The following is a 27855-nucleotide window of genomic DNA, read 5'->3' on the forward strand; positions in this document are numbered from 1 at the left end:
TGTCACTGTTTAGTGTTTTAATGTCTGTCCGTTAAGCTGTTTTTGCTCTTAAGAAATAATACTGTTAGAATGAATACTCTACAAAAAGTCAGAAAAATCTTCATTTTAGTCCAAGCCCTGCCAGAAACTAATAGTGTGACTTTAGGTAAGTCATATAATCTTTCTTAACCTCAGTTTCCCATATAAAAAAGATAATTGGATATACACATGCCTTTTGATCCAGAAATTCTACTTCTAAGACTTTTAGTCTATTTTAGTCATTTTTTTAAATTTAACTTTTATGATTCCTAGTTCATAAGTTTTGTATCAGGGCAGTGGTCTACTTAAAAACCTCCTCTGTAACATGCCTCTGTAACTATTTTGCTGTATGACTATAAAATAATAGAACTTTTAAACAAACATGCCAGAACAAATATATCCAAGTGAGTATTGTCCCTTCAAGGTAGTTACCTTGGGAGGTTATACACTTATTCCAACAATGCTGCCCATTGTTCAAACATTTTTGGAACTCCTCTTTTGGCATTGCCTTCAGAGTCTGCGACACATTCTTTTGATTATCCTCAATGATGGGAAATCTTCGTCCTTTGAGGGTGGATTTGATTTTTGGAACAGCCAAAAGTCATTCGGAGTCAAGACTGATGAATAAGGTGAGTGATCAAGCTAGACGATACCATTTGGGGTCAGGAACAAGGTATGATTATAAGGTAATGAGACTGGTTTTTCTTGTGTTGCTCATAAAATGGCTCTGGAGGCAATTCCAAAAGAGGAGTTCCAGAAACGTTTTGAGTGATGGCAGCATCTTTGGATTAAATATACGGTAAGGCAGCAAGGTATATTGATAAGAGCACTGAGCTAGGAGTCAGAAATCCTAGTCTAGTCCTGCTTCACTTTTAAATTCACAGTTAATGAGATACTTAACTTCTCTGAGCCTCAGTTTGTCCTTAAAATAACTGTGATATAGGCTTGTTGGAGATAAGTTGGAATAATCAAAATGAATATTAAAAGCATTGGTCAAACTATAAATTGCTCTACTACTATAACATTCTACTGTTATTGTGCCTGGTGTGATTACAGCAAAGGACCACACTCATCTGATATATAAGGTCTGGTGTGTTTGTCGTTGGTGGTTTCTTAAGTCTCATTACTTTATAGTCATATCTTGTATATGCAGTTTGGGAGAGAAGTTTAAAAGAGGCCCACAATATATTTACTACTTCCTCTATTTCAGAGTAGACTATGAAATGGCACATCTCATTTCAATCTGTTTTGGAACAGTTATCTCTGAATGTCCTTCGTGACTTGCTGTCCATTTTAAAAAGACATTTCTTTGACTTAAATTCTCTTCCAGTCTTATATTTTCTTTTTGCTACTCGTCAATCTTTCCTGAGTCTTAGCTATCCTATAATACTCTGCTTCTCCCTAACTCCATTCTTTCTTATTTCCTTTTTCCTAATATTTCCAATACATTAGAGACTTAGTTTTTGTTCTCGTTTCCTCCCTTATGAATAGTATGTGCCACTTATGTTGTCAAACTTCCTCAAGGACAGTGTCCCTAGTCCTCTTATCTATGAAGAAGACTTTCCCTTCTTACTTCCTTTATTAACCTTACTATTAAAAGTGTCTATTGAGGGAATTCCCTGGCAGTCCAGTGGTTAGGACTTGGCGCTTTCACTGCCAGGGGCCCGGGTTCAGTCCCTGGTCGGAGAACCAAGATCCTGCAAGCTGCACAGCATTGGCCAAAAAAAAAAAAAAGTGTCTATTGATTGCCCCGTGGATTTATCAGTGTGCTAATCTGAAACATGTCATCTAAATCAGCAATCACTTTACTAGCTTACTAACTGCCAGTTCATTCTTTGCCATATTCTAATCTGGTCTTGTTCTTGATTATTCCTTTAGTAAACTGTTAAAGTCACAGTTGATTCTGAGTTTTTTGTTGGCTTTGACATAATTGGTAACATACTTTACCTTGAAACAATCTTATTTTCCTTGGTTGTTTCTTAACCTTTGGCCGGGGAGAGGGGGACATGTGGCATCTAAAATAATCTCTGGTGGTACTCAGTTATTCACTGCACAAGTACTTCTTTTCTTGAAGAAGGCAACTCTATCCCCCTTTCCTTCTTCTCTTTCTTTTACTGTTGTTTTTCTTTCTTGTATATTCTTTAGACTTATTGGTACCAACAGGCATTTCTTAGTTCCACTGGTTACATGAAAGACCTTTAAGTCATGATTTTTAAACATCTCTATTTCTATTTTTGTGTCCACCTCCCACCTCTTTTTCTTGTGTAGATTGAGGGAGTTGTTGAATATTTACATATTCATCTAACCTAAGTAAAATACATATACTTGAAAATAATGGGACATGTACATTGTAACCAGTATTAGAAGCTTCTTAAAAGCTGAAAATCCTATTTTCATATATTTTCTTTATAATCTATGGTGTACATTTTAAACATCCAGTGACTTTAATTTTGAGAATACTAGGCTATCCTGCAATAAGCAAAGAGACAGGAATCAGGAGATGACCTATAACTGTCATTTCTAGAGAACTATTATACCCTATTCTATTTATGATCATAGTAAGAATAATTAGGAGAATAATGCAAACCACATTGCATTCTGGTGATGAAAACTAAGGGATTGGATTTTAAAAAGTTTTAAATATAAAGAAAATCAGTTTGGTACCAAAATATATATATGAACTGGTTAATATTAAACATTCATAGAGTGTGAACAATATACTGTGTATAGGAGAGACGGGCATTTTTTTCTTCACATACTGTATGCAGAGATGATTTAATCTACTTTGAACCTTATTAAATTGCTCCAAGTTTACCATCTATCTGTATCCCCCACTATGAATTAATAACTGCTATGTTATAAACTCCTAAAAAGTTTATAAAATCTTTGGCTCTGGCTAATGACTAGGACAACAGGCTGTGTTCATTTAATGAGAAATGTTTGCCCTCAGAGGAAGGTTGTAATTGTAACCACTTGGCCTATAAAGGGAAATTATGATGAAATTTTTCTCATGTGGAATCTGAGATTTCTATAGATAGTTACTGTGCAAGACCCTTTGAAGTTTCAGAGTTGTTTCTTTTGTACTTTTATTATATATAAGAGCTCTTCAGGTAACTTTGTTTCTTGGGATAATTCTTAAAAGAATGAACTATATAACATGCTTTAAGATTTTCCATCTGTCTTGAATTTATAAATGGAAAGTAAGTTCTTGAATTCTGTGTAATAGGTACACAGCTGTACGAAGTGTACCAGTTGCCATGTCATTTTCCTCTGTGCCAGACTTTCCTCCTTTTTCCTTTTTAGCTGCTGTGTTAAAATATGAAAACAATGTCATGAATATCAGGCAGTTTAACTGTTCTCCACACCCATACTGGCTTCCAAACTTTATGGATGTTTTCACGTGGTCTTTGCCTTTTGTTGGGGAAAAAGGTAAGAGAACTAAAGCATCTGGACCATCAATTGTCCTAACTAGTGACTGAGCACCCTTATATTTGCATGAGTCCCCTGATGGTTCAGAAATGTTTTTCTTAAAGTTATCAGAAATGTTTTCTATTTTCATTGTTCTCTACAAAGATGTTTAAGTGGCGCTTAATTGGTTTTTAAATTGTAATTCTAGTTGATTATGCTTTTCTTATTCTAAATATCAATTTAAAATAGCTGTCGTCCTATAATCAAGATGTTAAAATAACATAAGTAACAATAAAATAACCATTCCTTCAGTGATTTCTGCAGTGATAAAGAGATTTAAATAGGAATTATTTTTCTTGGAATTTTATTTGTGCACCTATACAAATAAGCTATGCAAATATATAAGCCTGTTGTACATAGGCCTGGTGGCTTAACTTCTTTGTAAAATGGGAGGAAATCCTTTCATATGTATATCAGTGAAGAAAAGGCTCTGGCAGCAGTCTAATGAGATCAAGTAGTAGTTATGCAATGGAATCTTCAAAGACTCCATACTTTAACTGGAGCAAATAATCTCCCCCAAATCTGTATAAACTTGAAGGTCTGCATTTAATGCTGTTCCTTACAGCTACTCTGAATAGCAAAATGGCAAATCATTTTTATCTATGTTTATTTAACATGTATGTTTATATATCCACATCATTTTAGAGAAAGTACCTTATTAATTATATAAATTTTGGGTTATTTTGTCTTATCATCTAGTCACAGAGATGCTGGTTAACATTCTCAACATATGCTCTGATGATGAATTGATTTCCGATGATGAAATTGAAGGTAAACTTGCCTTTTCCTCCTTTGAATCAGAAACGAAGAAGTTTTGGTTTTGGTTTTAGTTTGTTGTGAATAATTTTCTTTGTCTAATTAAAAAAAGAATTCTGCTCATTGTAGAAAAAAAATTTGAAAAATACAGGAAACCATAAATAAGAAAAAAAAGTCACCCATAATCCTACCATCTCATAGATATCCACTGTTAACATCTTGATATAAATACTGTATTAGGGTCTTTTTTTCCTCTTTTTTCTTTTAAACAAAAATGAGGTCATGTGATAGTTTCACAAACATTTCCTGGGTTTTTGTAGACTACTTTTTAATGGTTATGTAGTTATCCATGTCAGTCATTCTTTGTTTTATCCAATCCCCTGCTGTTGGATATTAGATTTTTTCCAAATTTTCTTTTAAAACCCCACAGTTTTGAAAATTTTTATAGATAAATCTTTACCTGTTCTGTTGAACAACCAATGTTTATTATACGCCTTATATGTGCCAGCAATTGTATAGGTCCTAAGCTCTCAAAAAGCTTATATTCTGGTGGTGGGAAAACAAACAAACAATGCATATGAGTCAAATATTGATATGTGGTATGAAAGAAAGGAAAACAATACTAGGAAATGAAAATTAACACTTTCTTGATTATTTCCATAGGATAAATTTCTAGAAATTGAAAATTTGTGTCAATTAGTACTTAACAGTTTTAAATTGCATACAGATGACCTAGAAAAGCTATAACAGTTTACATTTTGTGTATGTGATACATAGTTCACAGTGTTCCTTCCAATACTATTTATTATAATTTTTGTAGTCTGCTGTTTTTTTTAACTTAAATATTTATTTTTATGATGACTAATGAAGTTTTTTTCTTGTATTTATTTACCACCTTTATTTCTTTTTATGAGTTGTCAATTCATTTATTTTGCCCACTTTTCTACTGTTATGTGCATGTTTGTTTGTTTTTCTTCTTATTGGCCTGTGAGCGATATTTATATAGTTACATTTTGTTGTATACATAGCCAAGTATTTTTTCCCTAATATGTTTCAGGAGGTTTGATTTTAAAGATAGATCCTAACTTATCTGAGAATGCAGAAGATTCTGGAGAGATGGTAGCACCTTAGCACAAACCTCTGACTGTCTCATTCTCCCCAAGCTTATGCTAAGGTGATTCACTCAATGGTTAGGATGAGCTATGTACATAGTGGAGAAAGCCTAGCTTACTTTGAGAATATAGATGAGAGTCCTATACATACTTATGCTTCAGATTCCACATTGAAGGTGCAGAGCAGATGGAGCATAGCTTGTGTTTACCTTTATGAATGGGATAGGAGATCACTGCAGGGAACCAGGTCTTGAGAAAATAGTGCAGCCAAGTGAAAATTAAAACAAAGAATTTAAGTTAGGAAAGGATGAAATATGTAAGAAATACATCTAGTAAATTTTATATTTAAATCTAAGTGGAAATGGAAATTATTGTGAACTCTATTGTATGTATTAACTCTATTGTGTGTATGTATCCTTGATTATCATAAGGACATCCTTACTAAATTATGCCCAAAGTTATATATGGATATATTTATTGAAGTATCATCTGTAGTAGCAAAAGAGTCAAACAATCTAAATATCCCTCAGTGGAGAGCTGGGTAAATCAATCATGATATATCCATATGATAGATTCTCCACATGGAATATTATTTCTCTTCTGTAAGCTTCCTTTCTTCTCCCCTTCTCTTCTAGTTAGTTCCTATTCAGCTTATTGTTACTTCATCATGGAAGATATTTCTGATCTCCCTGACTAGATCCAACACCCCTGTCATGCTCTCATATCAATGGTGCTAACTTCTTAGCATTTGATAGAGTTGCGATTTTACATTTATTTATACTGTTACAAGATTAATATATTAATGTATTTAATAAGTGACTTAATACTGTTAAGTCACTCAACAGTAAATTCCCTGAGTGCTGGGACAAAATTCGTTCTTGCTTACCATTATCACCTTAAAGCCAAGTATAGTGCAATGAGCATAGTAGGTAAATATTTGTGGTATGAAGTACAACTATTAAAAAAATAAAAGAATGGAGTAGAGCTGTTGGTGCTGATATGGAAAGTGTATTAGATGTTAAGTACAAAAGTAAATGGATAGAATCCTCTTATTCCCATTTTTTACAAGGTATGTGGGTATAAACTGATACAGGATTTTAAAACTTTTTTTCTGAAAGGAAATGAAGAATAACCTTTAGGTTACGCTGGTGAATTGAACACACTTCTAATTCCATTCCTTCCTGAAACCACACTAAAACTACAGTACAATTTTGGTTTTATCTAAGTGATATAAACTAAGGATTTTCACTTTAGTAATGCCAGACAGATAGTTTAAAGCAATCCTGACTCTTAAGACAACTAGAAAAGGTAGACAAAATATTTTAAAAAGTTGCTTCAAAGGCATTCAGAAAACTAAGAAAGTAATAAAGAATTACCAAGTAGAGATCTGGAGAAAGGCATAAATCCAGAGAGGTAAGACATTTGGTTACGTATGGGACCAATTTTCTCCTAAAGGCATTCATGAATATCAAAAGAGGGGCCTGAGAGGTTGACCAGCCCTCTTGATAGAAGCTAGAAAAAGTTGGGGTTCATGACTTGCCAAACATGAATTGAGTGCTGGTAAGCTTCTGCTCATTGGTTTGGGACCCCCAAAGGTTGCATCTATGTAAGAGTAAGGGTGAACTGGAAATAGAATGCCCTGGAAGGGACTACAGCCTGTCTTCAAGTCATTTCAGTCTCTGAAATTTAAATAGGGTAGTCCCAAGCATCTGGCAAAAGCAAACCTCTTTAGACTAAGGTAGCATTATGTAGAACTTTAAACTACTGCAAACTGTCTTTCAAATATAATACATGGCTCACAACCAAAAATAACTAGGCATATGAGGAGACATAACAAAATGAATGAGAACCAGCAGAAAGAGCAAAAAATAAAAACAGACCTTCAGGTTCTCCAGACACTGGCTTTATCAGACCAAACTTTAAAATAACTATTCTAAAAAATAAAACAATGCTAACTATTCAAGAACATAAAAGACTAGATTAAAAATTTTGGCAGAGAACTGTGAATTATAAGAAGGGATGTAGCAGAGTTGATAAAGCACAAAAAGAAAGTTCTAGGAATGAAAAATAAAAAACACAGCAGATGAATTAACAGCAGATTCAATAAAGCTAAACAAAGAATAAATGAACTAGAATATAAGAAGAAACAACCTGGAATAAATCACAAAGAGAAAAAATAAAATACCCCAAAAAGTATAAGAGACATGGAGGATACAGTGAATAGGTATCACCTGTGTGTTTGGAATCCTAGAGAAGAGAGAGAGAATGGGGTAGAACCAGTATTTGAAGAGATAATGGATTGAAATTTTTCTAAAACTGACAAGTTAAGCCACAGATTGAAGAAGTCCCCCAAACCAAAGCAGAATGAATACAAAGAAAACAATATCTAAGCACATCATAGTAAAAGTGCTTCAGGTGAAAGACAAAGAAAAAAATCTTAAAGCAGCCAGGAAAAAAAAAAATCGATTACTTTCAAAAGAGAACAATTAAACTGACAGTAGATTCTCAGTGGAAACAATGGAAGCAGGAAACCATGGAATGACATATTCAAAGTACTGAAAGATAATAATTGGTACATCTAGAATTCTATACCTAGCAGAAATACCCTTCAAAAATGAAGAAGAAATAAGCATTTTTCAGCTATTCTTCCCTTTAAAAAAGGTACTAAGAGAATTACCAGGAGACCCACACTAAATGAAATTCTGAAGAATATTATTCAAACAGAAGGAAAATACCAGACGGAAGCTTGGAGAGTCAGGAAGAAATAAAGAGTACAAATAGTAGAAAATATGTGGGTAAATCAAGTGAATTTAGACCTTATTAAACAATAATAATTTTTGTTGGATTTAAAAGACAATTAAAATATATGACCATAATAGTCGGCAGTGGGATAGAGTTAAAGTGTGTGAGGACGCTATATTATCTGGGGAGAGGAGAAAAGTACCTGTTAACATTATACTTTGATAAGTAAGAGATGCATGGTGTAAGAGTAATTTTCAAGAAAGGAGGGCTGGGCTTCCCTGGTGGCGCAGTGGTTGAGAGTCCGCCTGCTGAAGCAGGGGACACGGATTCGTGCCCTGGTCTGGGAATATCCCACATGCCGCAGAGCGGCTGGGCCCGTGAGCCATGGCCGCTGAGCCTGCGGGTCTGGAGCCTGTGCTCTGCAATGAGAGAGGCCACAACAGTGAGAGGCCCGTGTACCGCAAAAAAAAAAAAAAAGAAAGGAGGGCTTTTTAAAAAGTATGTACCCTTTAAGTTATAGAAAAAATGGCATGATAAAAAAAATAACCTAGAAGGCAAGAAAGGAGGGAAGGTACCTATAACACTAGGACAAATAGAATAAATTATGTTGATAAATTTATCAGCAACTTCATTAAATGTAAATGAATAAAAGACAAATTGTCAGGTAAGATTTTTTAAAACACATTTTATGATGGTTTATAAGAGACATCTAAAACATAAAGATACAGAAAATTTGAAAGTAAAAGGAGAATAAATATATAGTCCAAATACTAACCAAAGAAAAGCTGTTGTAGATAGATTAATATTACATGAAATAAATGCTAAAACAAAAATAACATGGGGAATTCCCTGGCGGCCCAGTAGTTAGGACTTCACGCTTTCGCTGCTGAGGATGTGGGTTCAATCCCTGGTCGGGGAACTAAGATCCTGCATGCCACATGGAGCAGCCAAAAATTAAAATAAAATAAAATGAAATGAAATGAATTACCCATGGGTCATATATCACAATTAAAATTTCAAAATATTTTGAACTGAATGAAAATAAAAAGCAGTACATATTAAAACTTGAGGGCAGGCAGTGCACCAGGCAGGCCTGGGTTTGGGGCTGGAACCAGAACCTCAGCAGATGTTCACTGGTTGACAGCAGAGGAGAGGAACCAAGTTGACCTTAAAGCAGCAGGATGGTCAGAATTAAGTGAGAGAGGTGCCGTCTACAAGGAGTTCTCTTTCAAATATTGTAATCAGGCATCTGGCTTTATGTCTCAAATTACCCTACAAGCAGAGAAGATGAATCATCATCAGAATGGTTCAGTGTGTACAAGGTCCATATGCCCCTCACCTCACATGTCCGTGGGGGACTGACCAAAAGGGATGTGAAATTAGCCAAGTTTGTTGAAAAAGCAACTGTTTCTGTGTGATTTCTTCCAAATGTATGTAAAATTTTATACACATCTTAGCTGCAATGTATTTTGAAGGCAATTTACATGAACAAATTAAGTTGTAAATTTAGTTCACCTTTATACCACATTTTGTAAAATCATTGCTTAAATACAAAATGATATAAATTGAAAGAAAAACATAGAACAACAAAACTTGAGGGATGCATCTAAAGCCATGCATAGAGGAAAATTTATAGCCTTAAATGCATAAATTGGAAAAGAAGAAAGGTGAAAAATCAACATCTATCTCAGGAAGTTAAGGGAAAAAAATGGATAGCACATTAAACCTAAAGAAAGGAGGTGGAATGAAATAAAAAATTAAGAGCAGCATAAGAAAACAGAAAATAAAATATAATATAGGGAATTCCCTGGTGGTCCAGTGGTTAGGACTCCACACTTTCACAGCTGAGGGCCCAGGTTTGATCCCTGGTCAGGGAACTAAGATCCCACAAGCTGTGCGGTGTAGCCCCCCAAAATAAATAAATAAATAAATAAATAAATAAGATGTAGTATAGAGGAACAGTAAAACCAGAATGTACTCTTTTCAAGAGACTAATAAAATTGATAAATCCATGGCAAGACTTATGAAGTAAAAAAGATAAGACAGAAATAACCAATGGGGCTTCCCTGGTGGCACAGTGGTTGAGAGTCCGCCTGTAGATGAAGGGGACACGGGTTTATGCCCCGGTCCGGGAAGATGCCACATGCCGCGGAGCGGCTGGGCCCATGAGCCATGGCCGCTGAGCCTGCGCGTTCGGTGCCTATGCTCCGCAACGGGAGAGGCCACAACAGTGAGAGGCCTGCGTACCGCAAAAAAAAATAATAATAATAATTAGAACTTGTATTTATCAAAAGACTCTATTTAAAGAGTGTGAAGGGACTTCCCTGGCAGTCCAGTGGTTAAGACTCTGTGCTTCCACTGCAGGGGGCATGGTTCGATCCCTGGTCAGGAGACTAAGATCCTGCATGCAGCGGGGTGGAAAAAAATAAATAAAATTAAATTAAAATTTAAAAAAAGAGTGTGAAAAGACAAGCTACAGAGTGGGAGAGGATATTTGCTACACAACCAAAAAGTGACTCATGCAGAATATATAAAGAACTACAGATCAGTGAGATGAGACTTGAATGAGCACTTCACAAATGAGGGTATCCAAATGGCCAGTAAAAATATGAAAAGTTATCCAACCACATTAGTCATCATGAAAATGCAAATTAAAACCACAATGGATGATTCTACACACCTACCAAATTGGCTAAAAGTGAAGATGAATAACATCAAGTGTTGGCCAGAATGTGTAGCAACAGGAATGCTCATATACTGAAGTGTAAATTGGTACATCGACTTTAGTAGATAATGCTAAACTGTTATCCAGAATTGAACATATACATACCCTATAACTGAGCATTCTAATTATAGGAATGTACTTAAGAGAAATATGTGCAGCAAAGAGAAATGCACTGGAATATTCACAGCAGCTGAATTCAACATAGCCAAAAATTGGAATCAGTCCAAATGACCACTGACAGAAGAAAGGATAAATAAGTTGTGGCATATTCATATAGTGGAATTGTATACAATAATGACAGTGAACTACAGGAACAGGGAAAACATGGATGCGTCTTACAAACATAATGTTGAGCAAAAGAAGCCAGACACAAAAATACATTACTTGATTGTTCCAATTACATAAAATTAAAAAAAAATTAAAACTTGTACTTGTGGATACATGCTTAAATGATAAAACTATAAAGAAGAGCAAGAAAGTGATTTCAATAGAAGTCAAGAGAATGATTTTCTTTGGGAAGAGGGAGACTCTAATTATTAGGAAGGGCCCAAGGTGGGGAATCTGGGGGGCTGGCAGGGTTCTGTTTATTGTCCTGACTGGTTATATGGCCACTTGCTTTTAATAAATCATTGAGTTATACATTTGTTTTGTGTACTTTTCTGTATGTTTATCATACTTCACAATAAAAGAGATTTTTTACAAATTTATAAGCCTACAAAAATGTGGAGATTTCTGTAGGGATTTTGGAAGCTGGAAAACAAATGAATTAGTATTACTGACTTGGCTGATTCAAGAAAGCTAAAGACCAGTTTAGTAATGGGGAATACCGAGTTCCAGTACAGAATCCTCAAAAAGCAAAGGAATTGGTAGCCTACACCAGTTGCTAGAATTGGGGACCTTGAGTTGAGGGGAAGAGGGAGATGGGGGCTGAGCTAAAATGAGTAGGTAAAAACTGTTTGAAAGGCAGCTGAGGTCCTAGCTGCCTCTTCTCCAAGACTGGAGGCTAACCTCTAAAAAGCGTAAAGCAAAGAATTTCTGGACCAGGATACAACTGAGGGCATCGATACTTTGCCAAAAACAGGTGAATTCCGTGACCATATGCAATCTCAGTACTGATACAGAGAATTCCCTAACAAAGACCCACCCTGGGCATTCTGTGTATGTAAAGCTCCAAGTCAGCAGCCCACCTACCAACTCTGAAAGCTTTCTAGCCCCTCATTCTTAATGATGAGCAGGCACCAGGGATTATAGGACTCTTCGGGAAAGTCTCTAAGAGAGACAACAACAAAAACAGCAGAAACAACTCAAATGAACTGGAGATTCTGAAGAAAATATAACACTTAAAAATGGAAAAACTGTAATATCTCTAGAAAGATATGAGAATATATTGAATCCATTATATAAAAACATGATGCTTTTATTAAGAGATTTGTAAGCTGTTCGTTCTGTCCTTTGTTTTTATTCATTGTTTTCAGCATTATTTGTTCCACAAATAGTATCTTTTTCTTTGTCTAATTTTATTTTCATGATCTATGGGGATAGACCATGTTGGAAAATAATAGATGTGAATTAATGTAAAACTTTTAAGAAATAGAAACACTCCTGGCAAGAAATCTGTAATTTAATATTCTATCATGATACCAAGGATGTCTCTTCTGAGCTGATAAAGATAAAAGCCTGCTTCTCTCATTGCATTTCGCTTTGATTTTTTCTTTTCTCTCTTCCATGCAAACTTAAATTTCTCTTCCCATATTTCTATTTTCATCTCCTTGTTTCTTGGTGTCTCTTCTCCCTGAAGATCACTACATTTCAAGCTATCAGAAAGGTATCTGACCAAAATGTGCTATGAGCTTACTACTCGCTGTCTGTCCCACCACAATCTATTAATTAGACTTTTTTAGTTGTAGTTGAATAATTTCAGACAGGCCCTCCATCCTCCCTTTCTGTTTCAATGTATATGTTTTCTCTGAACCCTGCTGTATGATCCTGCAGGATATTTAGAACTGGGGGGCGAGGAAGGAGAGGCCACATTTCTTAGTTTCTGACGTTTGAATGCGGTCACCTGATGCATGCCTGGACATTGGCTTCTCATGTGTGAGCTGTTTCCTAAATCTTGGATGAGAAAAGGCCATAAAGTCTTAACGTTAACTTTTTTGATGTTGCTTTATAAAATACCTTACCCATCATCATAATTTACACTGCACAGTTGTCTATGGTAGGAAATAACTCACCAGTTTGTGAGTAAGTGAGGATTGTAAAATGAAAGCAGCTCTCAGTAAGTTCAGGAGAGCTAGCTGTGTGTTGTGTTTACATGCAGAAGACAACTACTCAAGTCATCACTTGCCATTTGGCAGGCCAAACCCTGCATCCTGAGGTGGCCCACAGCATTCTCAAAAGAGATCTTTGCTGTAGCAACTGTCTTTGTTTATATGTGTGTATTTCATTCTTCCCTGTGTTTTACATTCCAGAACCACAAATAAGTTCCTACCTCATAGATCCACTCAGTCTGTCTTTTCTGTGGCCCCTCCATTTTTTACATCATCTGTTTTTTTCTCTCTTCTGGGTTATTTTTTTTTTCTCTTGCTCCTTACAACTTCCTGGGACTTTGGTTTGTTTAAACAAACTTAGGCCTTGATTTCTTTTTTAAAAACAATTTCTTTAACTTAGAAAGACGCTTCATCCTGCATTTTTTAAAACTAACTTGTTAACCTATTCCTTTAACTCACTTACTCTTTGTATTCTCTAAGGAGGCACTACAGTTCGAAAGGAGATCATCAAGAATAAAATCAGAGCCATTGGGAAGATGGCACGGGTCTTTTCAATTCTTCGGTAAGGATAACTCTGTCATTACACTGTGGGATAAAAGCATTTTGAGAGTAATTTAGAAGTTGATTTCAGAACAGTTTTTTTAGAATTGGAGTTTGGTATTAGAACTGTTGGTCTTTGGGTTGAGTACAATCTGAATCAGACCTACATGTTAAAGTGCCTAGAAATGCCTGGCAAACATTTATTTGGTATGAGCTTAGATGCAGTGCAGTGAGTGCAGTGATTTAGTGTGGCTTCTGGAGCCAGATTGCCTGTGTTCAGATCCTGGCTCTGCATCTTCTCAGCTGTGTGATCTTGTGGCTCATTTTCCTGGTCTGTAAAAGAGTGATAATAGCAGATCTGCCTTACAAGGTTCTTTGGAGGATTATATGGGGTAATATATGGAAAACATTAGAACAGCACCTGATTATTAAATGGCTTTAATTGAAAACAAGACCTGGCTAATTGGAATATTTACAGAAAACATCCCTTTCTTTGGGTCAGGGAAGGGGTAGGGAGAAGGAGAAGCTATCTTCCATCTCTGCACATCTTTTCTTAACTTCTTTCAAGTATCTTTGTAGGTACTGAGAGGTAGACACCCTAGCATTAACCCTGGGCTTTGATCTTCCTTTGCAGGGAAGAGAGTGAGAGTGTGCTGACTCTCAAGGGCCTGACTCCTACAGGTACACTCCCTTTGGGTGTACTCTCAGGAGGAAAGCAGACTATTGAGACAGGTGAGTATGAGAAATGCTCCTTTCATGGAAGGTGTGCTCCCATTACCTAGCAGTCAATGTCAAATTGAAACTTAGGGCTTCTCCCAATAAATGGTACTAAAGCAATTGGATATCTATCTCTGGGGGAAAATGGATCTCCATACATAAAAACTAAATCAAAATGAATTATAACTTAAATGTAAAATCTAAAACAGTAAAACTCCCAGAAGAAGATATGGAAACTAGGCACTGGGGTAGATAAAGTGTCCTTAAATATGACACAAAAAATACTAACCTTAAAAGAATAATTGAATAAATGACTTTCATGAAAATTAAGAATGTGTATTCACAGAAATTCATGATTAAGAAAGGAAAAAGACAAACCATAAACTGGGAGAAGATTTTTGCAGTACATATGTCTGACTAAGAACTTATATTCAGAGTCTACAGTTCTATAAAGTCTGTAGTTCTATAAAGAACTACAACTCAGGGACTTCCTGGTGGTCCAGTGGTTAAGACTCCACGCTTCCATCACAAGGGGCATGGGTTTGATCCTTGGTCAGGGAGCTAAGATCCCGCATGCCGCACCCCGTGGCAAAAAAAAAAAAAGTACAACTCAATAAGAAAAACACAAAACAACCAAATTTTTTTAATGGTCAAAAGATTTTAACAGACACTTCACAAAAGAGGGTATTAAAATGGCCAAAAAGCATATGAAAAGGTGCTTAAAATAGTTACCCATCTGGGAAATGGATATAAAACCACAGTGAGATACCACTACATATTCTCTAGAATGGCTAAAATTTGTAAGTGTGACAATACCAAGTGTTGATGAGTTTGTGGAGAACTAAAACTAGATACATTGCTAGTGGGTTTGTAAATTGGTTCAACCACTTTGGAAAACTGTTGGGCAATAAAGCAAAACATATGTCTACCCTACAACCCAGCAAATCCATGCCTGTTTTTTTTTTGTTTATTTTATTTTATTTTTGGCTGCATTGGGTCTTTGTTGCTGCACGCGGGCTTTCTCTAGTTGCGGCGAGCAGGGGCTACTCTTCCTTCCGGTGCACGGGCTTCTCACTGCAGTGGCTTCTCTTGTTGTGGAGCACGGGCTCTAGGCACGCGGGCTCAGTAGTTGTGGCTCACAGGCCCAGTTGCTCCGTGGCATGTGGGATCTTCCCGGACCAGGGCTCGAGCCCATGTCCCCTGCATTGGCAGACAGATTCTTAACACTGCGCCACCAGGGAAGCCCCCATGCCTGGTTTCTATAGAAGAGAAATTAGTGCATATGTCCACCGAAGGATGTGCATAAGAATGCTCACCTTAGCTTTACTCATAATAGTCCAAAATGGGAAACAACCAAATGTCCATCAATAGTAGAATAGATAAATTGTGTTATATTTATACAATGGAATTTACTCAGCAATAAAAAATAACATTATGAATACATGCAAAACGTGGTTGAATCTCACAGACATCATGGTAAACTAAAAAAGCTACACCGAAAAGAGCACAGACTGTCTGATTTATATGATGTGCAAAAACAAGCAGACTAACATTTCTGGGTGGGATCAAAGTGAGGCGGCGGGGAAGCAACCGTGGCGTATATGGGCCTCACGGTGCCTCTCATCATGATGAGCGTGTTCTGGGGCTTCGTCAGCTTCTTGGAGCCCTGGTTCATCCCTGAGGGTCCCAACTGGGAGTTATCATCACCTTGTTGGTGACCTGTTCAGTTTGCTGTTATCTCTAGTCATGAAGAGATGTTAAATCACCTCCATACCTAGACCACCTTCCTTGACTTGCCTATTTTGGCCATCAGCTTCCTTAAACATTCACAGCACATTTGAACGTCTTATTCTACAATGCAGTATTTTTTTTCCCATCACCTTTTTTACACTTTGATGAATTATGTACCTACTTAAACTGTGCAGGCTCCATAAAATGTCTGTGCACTCCTCTGAGATAGAAAATGCTGTTCTTCTGAGAAATATATGACTCTCTCTTTGGAACCTGTGGATTTGAAGGTGGCTCCTGCCTGCTCACTACATGGGAATCAGCAAAGTGTTTAAGAGCTGTTACAAGACAGGAAGACTCCAGTGGGGCGGTCAATAGGAGAACACGTTCAGAGGGAAGATCTGTCCCACCAGAATTATGCCAAAGTATATTTTTAGGATGAATTTATTTCTGCTATCTTTTGGAATAAATTGTTTTTCTGTTTAAAAAAAAAAAAAAAAAGAACTGGGACTTCCTGGTGGCACAGTGGTTAAAAATCCGCCTGTCAATGCAGGGGACATGGTTTCGAGCCCTGGTCTAGGAAGATCCCCCATGCCATGGAGCAGCTAAGCCCGTGAGCCACAGCTGCTGAACCCGCATGCTGCAACTACTGAAGCCCGCGCGCCTAGAGCCCGTGCTCTGCAACAAGACAATCCACCGCAATGAGAAGCTTGCGAACTGCAACGAAGAGTAGCCCCCGCTTGCTCCAATTAGAGAAAGCCCACGCACCGCAACGAAGACCCAGAGCAGCCAAAAATAAATAAATAATTATTTTTTAAAAAGAGCTTCACCGTGTCCCAGGCACTGAAGTGAAACACTCAATGGGTATTTGTGCTTTCTGTTCTCAGAAACACAAGCAACAACAACAAAAAAGGAACTGGCAGGCTCATCAATGGTAAAAGAAGTCAGAATGGCACGTCCTCTGGTGGGAGCATATGGACCCAGAAGGAGCCCAGGGGACTTCTGGAGTAGTGGGAATGTTCTATATCACTACCTAGGTGGTAGTTACACAAGTGCATGCATATATAAAAATGTATTAATGAGTACACTTCAGATTTATGCACATCATATGCCTCACTTGTGTGTTTTATACCTTAATTTTGGGGGGTTAGAGTTTCTCAGTCAGAAAGGGAGTTTGCCTCTTTGCCTGCAAACCATATCCTACAACAGTGCCTCAGTCACCGCTTCAACCAGAGTGTCAGTTCTGAAAATTACGTGGGCGTTGACTTTAAGGAGAGGACTTTATGGAACCCAGGAATGATAAGGTTGATATTTGTCAGAATAAACAGATCTGGTCAAGCAAGGGGAAGAAACGTGAGATCAAGTCATTGGATGACTAATTCTCGGCAAGAAAACTGGAGTTGAAGCATCAACAACTTAAAGTAGAGTTTCAATGCTTTTTTGCCCCCCTTGTTTTTTGAATTGCTTCTACTTAAGTTTTTCTTTTCCTTGTCACCCTGCCTCTTATAGGAATTCTTTGCATTTTGTGAACATTCCAGGGCTATTGTGAACATTCAGGGAACATTCAGGGAATGTTCATTTTGTGAACATTCCAGGGCTTCTTTTTTTTTTTTTTTTTTTTTTTTTGTGGTACGCGGGCCTCTCACTGTTGTGGCCTCTCCCATCGCAGAGCACAGGCTCCGGACGCACAGGCTCAGCGGCCATGGCTCACGGGCCCAGCCGCTCCACGGCATGTGGGATCTTCCCGGACCGGGGCACGAACCCATGTCCCCTGCATCGGCAGGCGGACTCTCAACCACTGTGCCACCAGGGAAGCCCATCCCCCTCTTCTTTTTATAGGATTGATTTCCTCCTTCTCTTTCAAATTGAATACTGAAATATTAGAGTTTAGTTATTTATAAGGAAGAGTGAACATTTTCTCCTTGGAAGTATAAAATTAATTTTCTTAAGTTCTGTAGTTTCATAGGAAGAATCAGTAAACTGTTTCAGACTGAATTTTCCCTCTCAGATGCGCAGTTTCTTGTAAGCAAAATACTTTTCTGTCATTGCTCTGCTTATTAGTCATGTGAAATATTCTGAGAGCAGCTCTGACAAAGCATTTTAGAGTTAATGGGTAGTAATATGGGTAAAGAAAAAAAGGAACATCCTATACCTCCTTTCTTGAAAAGTTTTGGAAATTTGCTGATCCACAGAGTTGTTGTTTTAATCTGAATGAAATTTTTCTAGACCCTGATTTGAAAGAGTAAATCTGCAAATCTGGGTTAAGTAGCAAAGAGAATTTTATGGATGTGTTATTTGGAGATTTGTTGTTTATAATCCTTGGTCTATCTTTTGTTCTCAGTCCCAAATATATGCAGTTTCTCTTCATTCCTGATTTGAATATGAGTGTTTTAATCAATATAGAATTGTTTATTGGTACTCCAAAATTGATAGAAATCTCAGGAATGTGTAAGAACAAAGCTAAAGTTGCAGCCAGTAGAGCTTCTTATTCTCTCTTATTGATTGACAAGAACTGAGTTTATTTGTCATTTTCCCATCAGAGTCTCAGTTCCACAGGTTCACTGGCAAACTGGAGCGTTAGCTGAAAAAGATCTTTTATTGTTCATGTAACTTTACTTGGAGAGCCTTCAACCAACAATATCCCATCCTATATGGCCTTATAGCCTACATTCATTTATACCCCACCTTGTTCCAAGGGGGATTTGAGTAAGTTACAGTATACATCCAACACAGTGAAGGGAAATAAATATGCTTGGAAATTGGAGCACAAAGGAAAACAAACCAGTGAAAGCCAGTAGTCAGTCACAAATTTGACTCCAAGCTTCCTAGTAGCCAAAATAAAGAGGAAAGACCATAAGATAAAAAACAGGTCAGTTATAAATTGGACTCCATCAAAAGTTTTAAAGTTTTGTGCTGAAAATGGAACCATCAAGAAAGTGAAAACACAACCCACAGCATGGGTGAAAATATTTACAAAGCATACGTCTGATAAGAGACTAGTGTCTAGAAACTGTAAAGAATTCTTGTAACTGAATAATAAAAAGGTAAATAACCCAATTAAAATGGGTAAAAAATTGAATAGACATTTTTCCAAAGAAGACATACAAATGGCCAATAAGCATGTGAAAAGATGTTCCACATCATTAGACATTAACCACAATGAGATACCACTTTAAGCCCACTGGATAGTTGTAATCAAAAAGGCAGATAGAAACAAGTGTTGGTGAGAATGGAGAGAAAGTAGGACCCTCATACACTGCTGGTGGGGATTTAAAATGGAGCAGCACATTGGGAACCAATCTGGCGGTTTCTTAGATGATTAAACATACTGTTAATCATATGACCCAGCAGTTACACTCCTAGTTACATACCCAGAGAAATAAAAACATAGCCACACAAAAACTTGTACACAAATGTTCATAGTAACATGCTCTGTAATAGCCAATAAGTGGAAACAACACAAATGTCTATCACCTGATGAATGGATAAACAAAATGTGGTGTATTCATACAGTGGAATACTATTCAGTCATAAAAAGGAATTATGTACTGATACAATCCTCAACATGAATGAACCTTGAAAACATTATGCTAAGTGAAAGAAACCAATCACTAAAACCACATATTATATGATTCCACTTATGTGAAATGTCCAGAACAGGCAAATCTGTAGAGACGGAAAGTACTTTAGTGGTTGACTGTAAAGTTAGGGAAAGGGATGAGGGAGGGAAATGGGGTTTTAGGGGGTGATGAAAATATTCTAACCATAGATTGTGGTAATGGCTGCACCACTCTTAAAATCATTGAACTATCACTTTGAACAAGTGAATTTTATGGTTATGTGAATTATGTTTCAGTAAAGAAATCTCATTCAGTAAAGAAAAGTATATTTCAGTAAAGGAAAAGAAAAAAGAGTTTCTCAGTTTTATACGACTGTTTCTTGTAAGGAATATCCTTCAGTGCAGGCTATCTTAATACCCAATGCAAAAAGCAATTCTAGGAGGACCCAGAACAATGTGATACTAGTACACATTTTGCCACACACACAGCTTTTAAATTCTAATTAACCAACACTGTGTGTACAATTTCAGGTAAAGCCTTGTTCTCCCACTTCTTAACAGTTGCTTTTGTGATGTACTGTTTGAAGGCATTATTGTTTTCTTGTGAAAATTTGTTCTATGTGAGGAGGTTTGAGAGGGTGTGACATTGCCTTAACACATGCCAACACATGGTTGACAAATGTAAGCAGTTGATAAGTTGATTCCAAGTTTCCATTTTCCCCATTGCCTTGGGAAGTTAATTTTCAGTTCTTCCAGTTTCTCCTCTCTGATGGATATAAAAAGCCTCAGGAACAGCAAACTGTTACTGTTCATTATTCTTCCCTGCCTTCTTTTAAAAAATTGGTATTGGAGGAACTAACAGGGTTCTCCTAATAAGATCTTTCTTGCTACAACTGGTAACCTTTTCATATATTAGCGCTTTTACTGTCTTAAAATGAAGATGCAAGAAAGTTTACCTGTTGATACTAATTCTTAAATAGCTTCCTTTTCCAAAAGTGAGGGAGAAGAGGACCTTCTTAGTAATTGGCCTGCTGTCTTGCACAGCGAATGGAAGCCATGTGGGTTGGAAATGTCAGCCTCTGCTGTGTCTCTCCTCCCAGATGGTACATGAATTTGTATTCAGAATTGAATAGATTTATGCCTTTGCCAGCTTAGTACTCCACCCCCGGAAAAGAAATAACCCTTCACTTATAACCCATTTTTCTCTCCTTCCAAATGCCAGTCTGTTATTCAACGGCCACTCCTTTTCATTAAGGACAGTTGGACCCCACACAAGTTGCTTGAAATCATTAAGAAATAGTTTTAAATAACTTTTTTAAATAGGACACAGCAGCTACAGATCTAATATCATCTGAACTATCACAAACTAAAGAACAGTTGTAATATTAAATGATTTGACTGGACATATTTTGACATGTGAATGTTAAGACGTAGATTAGCAGCTGGCTATTTAAAATGAGGAAAACGTAACTCTTGTTTCTTCTAGTCAGCTTGATTGACCCCATTGTCTTAGCTGTGGATGACATTAGCTAAAAGGTTCTCGTGCCACTCACAATGTGAACAATCTTAGAAACTCTCCCCACCTCATATTTCCCCCCAATTTAGTTTTTCGCAGTAATCCTGTCGCTTCTCTAACTAGTCGACTTTTATTAGGGATGGGAATAGGCTTAAAGGTGGGACGCTGGGATGTCTGTGCTGGCAGCAGTGCTGTTGGTTTACTCACTCTTTTTCTGCCTTCATTTTTGCATGCCACTGCTCCTGCCTCTTACAGCCACAGTAGAAGCGGTAGAGGCCCGGGAAGGTATGGCCATATTCCTATGATAGATGTGATCATGTGTCTGTCTACTGGTTTTAAAAGCTTTGTCAACATTCGAAATCTTTTATTATTGCATCACCAGAACTGTAACAGTGAGGAAAGGAAGAGATATCGCTAGGCGTGCTCACAAAGTATTTCCTTTGTGTCCTGTATTTGTATTAATTTAAATGATCTTCTCCACAGCCGAAGTCCTTTCTGGGCTCTCTCAGTTTTAATGCAACGACTGAAGCTTAAGCAACTGGTCATGGGGGTTCAAATGGTGTAATCTCATAGCCCTTCCATATCCAAGAGGCATCCATTTGATTATCAGAAATTCAAACCCTCAGCCTCTTTATCTAATGATTCCAAATGACATCAAAAGTGGAGGCAAAAGTAGATAGGATTTAGTTTGATTTGTTTTTGAGGTTGCCCTAAGTCAGTCAAGCTAAATTATCTTTGTTTCTATGAAAACAAATTTTAAGTAACAAATTACCTATGAATTCTGAGGATGAAAACCATTGGAATCGATAAACTTGTGTTATAAATTTAATTGTTCTGTTAGATAAGATGGTTCACAATGGGAATGCCTTTCCTTGGTGATACAAAAGTTCAATCAGAAAGAAAATATCTACGAACTATTTTTTAGATGGCTTTTAACTTACATTCAGCTCCTGGTTGTGCAAGATAAAAAGCTTTCCTTCTAAACAAACTTTTTTGTGTGGTCTATGTGATGTTTGTGTTAGAGCAGCTACTCTGCTTAACTTGTTCTGTTATTCTAGTGTTGCCTTTTTTTCTCTCTCACTGAGCACGTTTCTGGCCCATAAGAGACTCTTTCAAATGTATTGGGGCTTTTTGTCAGGTCTACTTCTGCTATGATTAATTGAGCTATGAAAATGACTTTCACAGTTTCCGTGGCCCTTTGGGCCTTAAGGAAGCAGTAGCTTCAGACCAGGCTAATTGAAATCAAATATTGCTCAATCCCTTCACCAGACATGTGCTCCACAGCCACCCTTCTGTGTGTTTCTCTAGGAGGTTGCTGTATGCTAAGAAACTTAAAGCTGGTCGCTTTACTGTCTAATTGAGCTCCTCCCTTTCCTGTTTTTCTGTAGCCATCAGAGGGTTTTCGCTTCAGCACAGGATCCGGAGTTTTGAAGAAGCCCGAGGTCTGGACCGAATTAATGAGCGGATGCCACCCCGCAAAGATAGCCAGTACTTTGATGGGCCGGTGAAATTAGTCCAACCAAACGCTGCGCACAGGAGTGACAAGGGGAGAAGAGCCAGTAATGACTCAGAGCCCTGCTGTGGCACAGGTGGATCCAAGACTTAACAATCAATTTTATTTATTTATTATTGGAAAACAAAACAAAAACAACTGAAACAACTTAAACCTGGAGGTGCATTCATAATACACTCTGCATTTACTCTGTAAGAAAGGTGACCATTTTATAAATTCTTTTAATTTATGTTTAATATATACATAAAAAGTGAATGTGTTTTGTTTTTCCTTTTTTTCCCCCCCTAATTTTTAGGAACTGATCTGATTGTCTGATACATAGTGAAGTCTTGTGCTATAAAGGGGACCTTCCCCCTAATAAAAGGGCCTTGGAAACCTCTACCCTGGGTTTCTGACTTGAACTAGCCAGCCTTTTCTCTTGTTTTTGGAGGGTAATATCTTTAATTTCAGACTAATCATTTTTCAAACACAAAAGGGTTTTTTCTTTCTTTTTTTTTTTTTTTTCCTTTCTACAGGGTACCATTGAAGATCTCTTAGATTTCAGTGGCTAAAACTTCTCTTCTTATGGAAAACTTGATTATAGTAGAACTCCTAAGTGAATAACCCAAACCCAGTGATTTTAAGGGCCAAGGGAAATGTTTTCCATGATAACCTACTTTCTTCTGGACTCTCAATTACTCAATGTATTCTAGTATGGCGAAATAAAAAATAATGAGGGATTTTCGTAGAATTACTTAAAATTTGTTCATCTAACCGTGGGCATGATTGGTTTAAACTTCCCTTAGAACTTTGGAGGTTTCTTAACTGTTGCCAGATCCTTTTGCTTTTTTTTTTTTTTTTTAATTTTTTGCGGTACGCGGGCCTCTCACTGCTGTGGCCTCTCCCGTTGCGGAGCACAGGCTCCGGACGCGCAGGCTCAGCGGCCATGGCTCACGGGCCCAGCCGCTCCGCGGCCATGGCTCACGGGCCCAGCCGCTCCGCGGCATGTGGGATCTTCCCGGACCGGGGCACGAACCCGTGTCCCCTGCATCGGCAGGCGGACTCTCAACCACTACGCCACCAGGGAAGCACCCTTGCTTTTATTTTTGAACACTAGGTGATTTACCCCATCTGCAAAGGAAGCGACATTTCTAAATATAAATGCCCTCTGTAGAGCCTTCGGTGGTAAGAAGTGTTTATGCCCTTCTGTGTTACTGCATCAGCTCTCACATCTATCCTCCCCGTCGTCCATCTGTTTTTCTGTGTCAGCATTTTTGAAACCAACAGGGGTAATGGAAACTGACTAGGTTAAAATGGTCCCCCTGTGAACTGGAAGTCTTGCTAAAGGGCATTGGATGAGTGAGGATTTCCTGTCTATCAATTACTGGAATGTTCCTCCATGTTTCAGCACTCATTATATTGAACTGTGTGTCGGTCTCTGTCAGCGTATTTTGGAATACAAAAACAAGTGATCAAATACAAGGTTTGAATAATCTTTCCTTAGTTTTTCAAGTCACAGCCAACTAGTGAAGGAAATTTCAGGGATCCTTAGGCTCCCATTTTTGGTTTAGCCTGATGACAGGTGCCATGTCATAATACTCATTGGTCAGCCTGTAGTGAAAGTGCATGTCTGGGCCACACTACATCAAACTGCATATTTGTGGAATTCCTTAATGTCATTTGGGATATAGGAGTCCAGCATTAAAGCAAGTATCCCAGACAGTAGTACTTTATGTTTGGAGCTTCAAGGACACCAGAAACCTTTTTTCAAAAAACATAATTTCAGGGAATTCCCTGGCAGTCCAGTGGTTAGGACTCTAGGCTTTCACTGCTGAGGGCCCAGGTTCAGTCCCTGGTCGGGGAACTAGGATCCCACAAGCCGTGTGGCACGGTTCAAAACAAAACATAATTTCATTAGAAGAATGAGGATTTAGCCCATCTACCTCTTTCTCCTATGCCATGCTAACAGTTCCCAATTTGTTTATGACAGAGATCAAAGCACTTTGGAGATTGGAATCTGGTGGCGTAGAGTGCTCTGTTAACAAAAAAGATGGGAAGGAGATAAAAGGTCTCTTATTGGGTTGTGAGTAAAATCTTTGAAAGAGGAGAGAAAGAGTCTCCAGTAGCTGTCTTTACTGATCATCATTTCTTTATAATCAAAGAGGAATTCATCACCTGGATATCCTCATACTCCTCCCTCCCCCAATCCCAATAGGGAAAGAGCCACTGTTTTGGAAATCTCACCTAATGTGACAGTCAGTTCACAGGACAGGTTTGATAGATGGGAGTCCCTGATTCCTTTCTCTTTTCCATTGAGGCTATTGTTATACACACACAGTCCACAGGTAGAAACCGTGGGCTTCAATCTTAAGGACTTCAATCAGCAGGCAAGTAGTGAAATAGTTACTACAAATCCTTATAAGCAAAAAATAGTATTAGGAAAAAAAAAAAAAGACAATTACTTAGGAAGGTCTTCATTTTCTTCCCAAAATGAAGTAGTACGATAAAGCAATTTTCCTTGACAGAGCCATGTGAAAAGATGTATTTTACAGGTAACTTTTGAGCTGTTCAAGGTTCAGCTGGAGTAGAGAGTTAAGTGGTCATGATTCAGGAAAATTGGAGGGGGTTTAAAAGAGCATAGCAGCAGCTCTGGAAGGAAGTTAGGTTTGAAGATCCTGTTGAATTCTAAAGGTAAAGGCATTTCTTATGTTCTGTAGAAAGCTGGGGTGTGTATTTCAGTACTTTAGAAAGTTGTGTGGTGAGTGTGTCTGTCTGGTACAAGTAGCTTTTTTTTTTTTAATTTATTTATTTATTTATTTATTTTTGGCTGCGTTGGGTCTTGGTCGCTGCACCTGGGCTTTCTCTAGTTGCGGTGAGCAGGGACCACTCTTCGTTGCGGTGCGCAGGCTTCTCACTGCGGTGGCTTCTCTTGTTGTGGAGCACGGGCTCTAGGCGCGCGGGCTTCAGTATTTGTGGCACGCAGGCTCAGTAGTTGTGGCATGCGGGCTCTAGAGCGCAGGCTCAGTAGTTGTGGCTCACGGGCTTAGTTGCTCCACGTCATGTGGGATATTCCCGGACCAGGGCTCGAACGTGTGTCCCCTGTATTGGCAGGCAGATTCTTATCCACTGCACCACCAGGGAAGTCCTACAAATAGCTTCTTAAAGCCAGACCAGCAGGCAGTGCACCTATATATGCATTTGTACCTGTGATTCAAGACAGTTTAGAAGGCATAAACCAGGGCTTCCCTGGTGGCGCAGTGGTTAAGAATCCTCCTGCCAATGCAGGGGACACGCGTTTGAGCCCTGGTCCAGGAAGATCCCACATGCCGCGGAGCAACTAAGCCCGTGTGCCACAACTACCGAGCCTGCACTCTACAGCCCATGAGCCACAACTACTGAGCCCACGTGCCACAACGACTGAAGCCTGCGCACCTAGAGCCTGTGCTCCGCAACAAGAGAAGCCACCACAATGAGAGAAGCCCGCGCACCGCAATGAAGAGTAGCCCCCGCTCGCTGCAACTAGAGAAAGCCTGTGCGCAGCAACGAAGACCCAACGCAGCCAAAAATAAATAATTAAAATAGATAAATTTTTTTAAAAGGTAAAAATAAATAAATAATAATAGAAGGCGTGAGCCTTAGGAATATATTGATATAACAGCACTTGTTCTTCCCTTTAGACTTCATTGGAGGGTTTTAACATATTTTTTAATGTTTTCATCTGAATAGTAGCTCCCGAGATGGCTGGTGGCCTGCCCTGAGTTTTCCATAAAACTGCCTGGGGCCTGATAGTCTGACTGGGGCCATCATTTCAAACAAACATTTTGACTGCTGTCAGCGCTCTGTGGTGTTGCTGTTTTCAAAGCCTCTTCTGTTTTTACTAAATCTTCCCCCTTGAATGTTCTAAAGATACTAAAAATACTTTTCTCTTGTTCTCCTTCACTTTAAAGTCCACAGAGACGTTATTCAACTTCTCTCATGGGGGTTGGGGGGACGCGTCAGAGGACTCCTTTGTAAACTTTTCTGAAATACCAGTTTAGAAATGACACTTCCCGAAGACCAGTTTTCCCAATTTTGTTTACATCCACGTCATATGAAGTTACAAATTGATCAGATGACAGTTCTTGTTAATAAAAATTTTAGAACTCATCTAATACAAGTTCAAAACATACATCTTTTTTTAATCTCTGTGTTCTGAATATTTAGAGAAAAAGTAAAAGAATAAGCCGCGTGTGTGTGCATGTGCGTGTGTGTGAGAGAGAGAGAGAGAGAGAGAGAGAGAGAGACGGAATGCTAAAACAAAAGCAGCCTGTTTTCTTTAAAACCTCAAGGAAGGTAACACTTAGGTTATGGGTACAGACATTGCTGATTCGCTGGCCTTTTTTGACTAGATATTGACCAGCAAAGTGAAAATGGCTTATGGATGGGTATGATGTGGCTTCTTGCGTAGGGATAGAAGAATCAGACTCTCCAGGAATATCAGTATTTTTCATACCCTTTTATCTATATTTACCTTGCCTTTTCTGTTCCTACAGAACATTTGCAGTTCCATGAATCAAGTTTTTCTCAATAGCAAAGATTTGCTTTCTTATCCTGATAACAGGATAACTGACTTCGTTACACTATTCAGAATAGGAAAAGGAAAGCTCTTAATTGTTTTGTAAACAGATTATTATTATTTAATGTCATTATGGAGCAAGGGTGGGATTTCTTCAAATTGGATAACTTGGGGCCTTGGCATTGTCCCTTAGATCCTCTTCTGAGTAATTTTAAAACACAAAGTTTGGGACTTCCCTGGTGGTCCAGTGGTTAAGACTCCACACTTCCAACACAGGGGACGTGGGTTCGATCCCTGGTCGGGGAACTAAGATCCCACATGCCTTGGGGTGCGGCCAAAAGATTAAAAAACAAAACAAAACAAAAAACAAAGTTTGAGGCAGCTGCTCTCTGTAAGAAAAATATTGCAAACCATGCCTACATGAGATACAGCCAGACTTACTGCTCATGGTCATTACTCAATAGTCCCTCTAGCCTCTTGGAGTAAGTAAGGCTGAAATCTGTTCCCTCTACCCTCCCTTGTTTTATGTAAATATTGTAGCTGATCTCCAGAAGTTTTGACTGTACCATATCTATAAATACAAAACTCAAGCTCTTGAGAGTTACGTTCATCCTGACCAATCTGGGTGACCAGTTAGTTAAAATGGTTTAGGAAGAGCTT

General features: G+C 38.1%; 1 protein-coding gene across 7 annotated transcripts in view; it reads left to right on the plus strand.

Moving 5' to 3' along the window:
- PPP3CC (protein phosphatase 3 catalytic subunit gamma) overlaps positions 1-23062 on the plus strand; it is a 91463-nt gene extending 68401 nt beyond the window's left edge. For 2 of the 7 annotated variants that reach the window (XM_060155651.1, XM_060155644.1), the window contains exons 9-15: positions 3322-3447; positions 4186-4257; positions 12620-12646; positions 13569-13650; positions 14263-14360; positions 21404-21433; positions 22537-23062. In XM_060155651.1, coding sequence (XP_060011634.1) covers positions 3322-3447; positions 4186-4257; positions 12620-12646; positions 13569-13650; positions 14263-14360; positions 21404-21433; positions 22537-22754 — 653 coding nt within the window. In that variant the 3' untranslated portion in view covers positions 22755-23062. The remainder of the gene's footprint in view (positions 1-3321; positions 3448-4185; positions 4258-12619; positions 12647-13568; positions 13651-14262; positions 14361-21403; positions 21434-22536) is intronic. The other 5 variants (XM_060155645.1, XM_060155648.1, XM_060155649.1 and 2 more) reach the window with 3 other exon arrangements.
- Positions 23063-27855: the final 4793 nt, after the last annotated feature.

The sequence above is a fragment of the Lagenorhynchus albirostris genome, chromosome 7, assembly GCF_949774975.1.
Source record: "Lagenorhynchus albirostris chromosome 7, mLagAlb1.1, whole genome shotgun sequence".
Taxonomy (NCBI): domain Eukaryota; kingdom Metazoa; phylum Chordata; class Mammalia; order Artiodactyla; family Delphinidae; genus Lagenorhynchus; species Lagenorhynchus albirostris.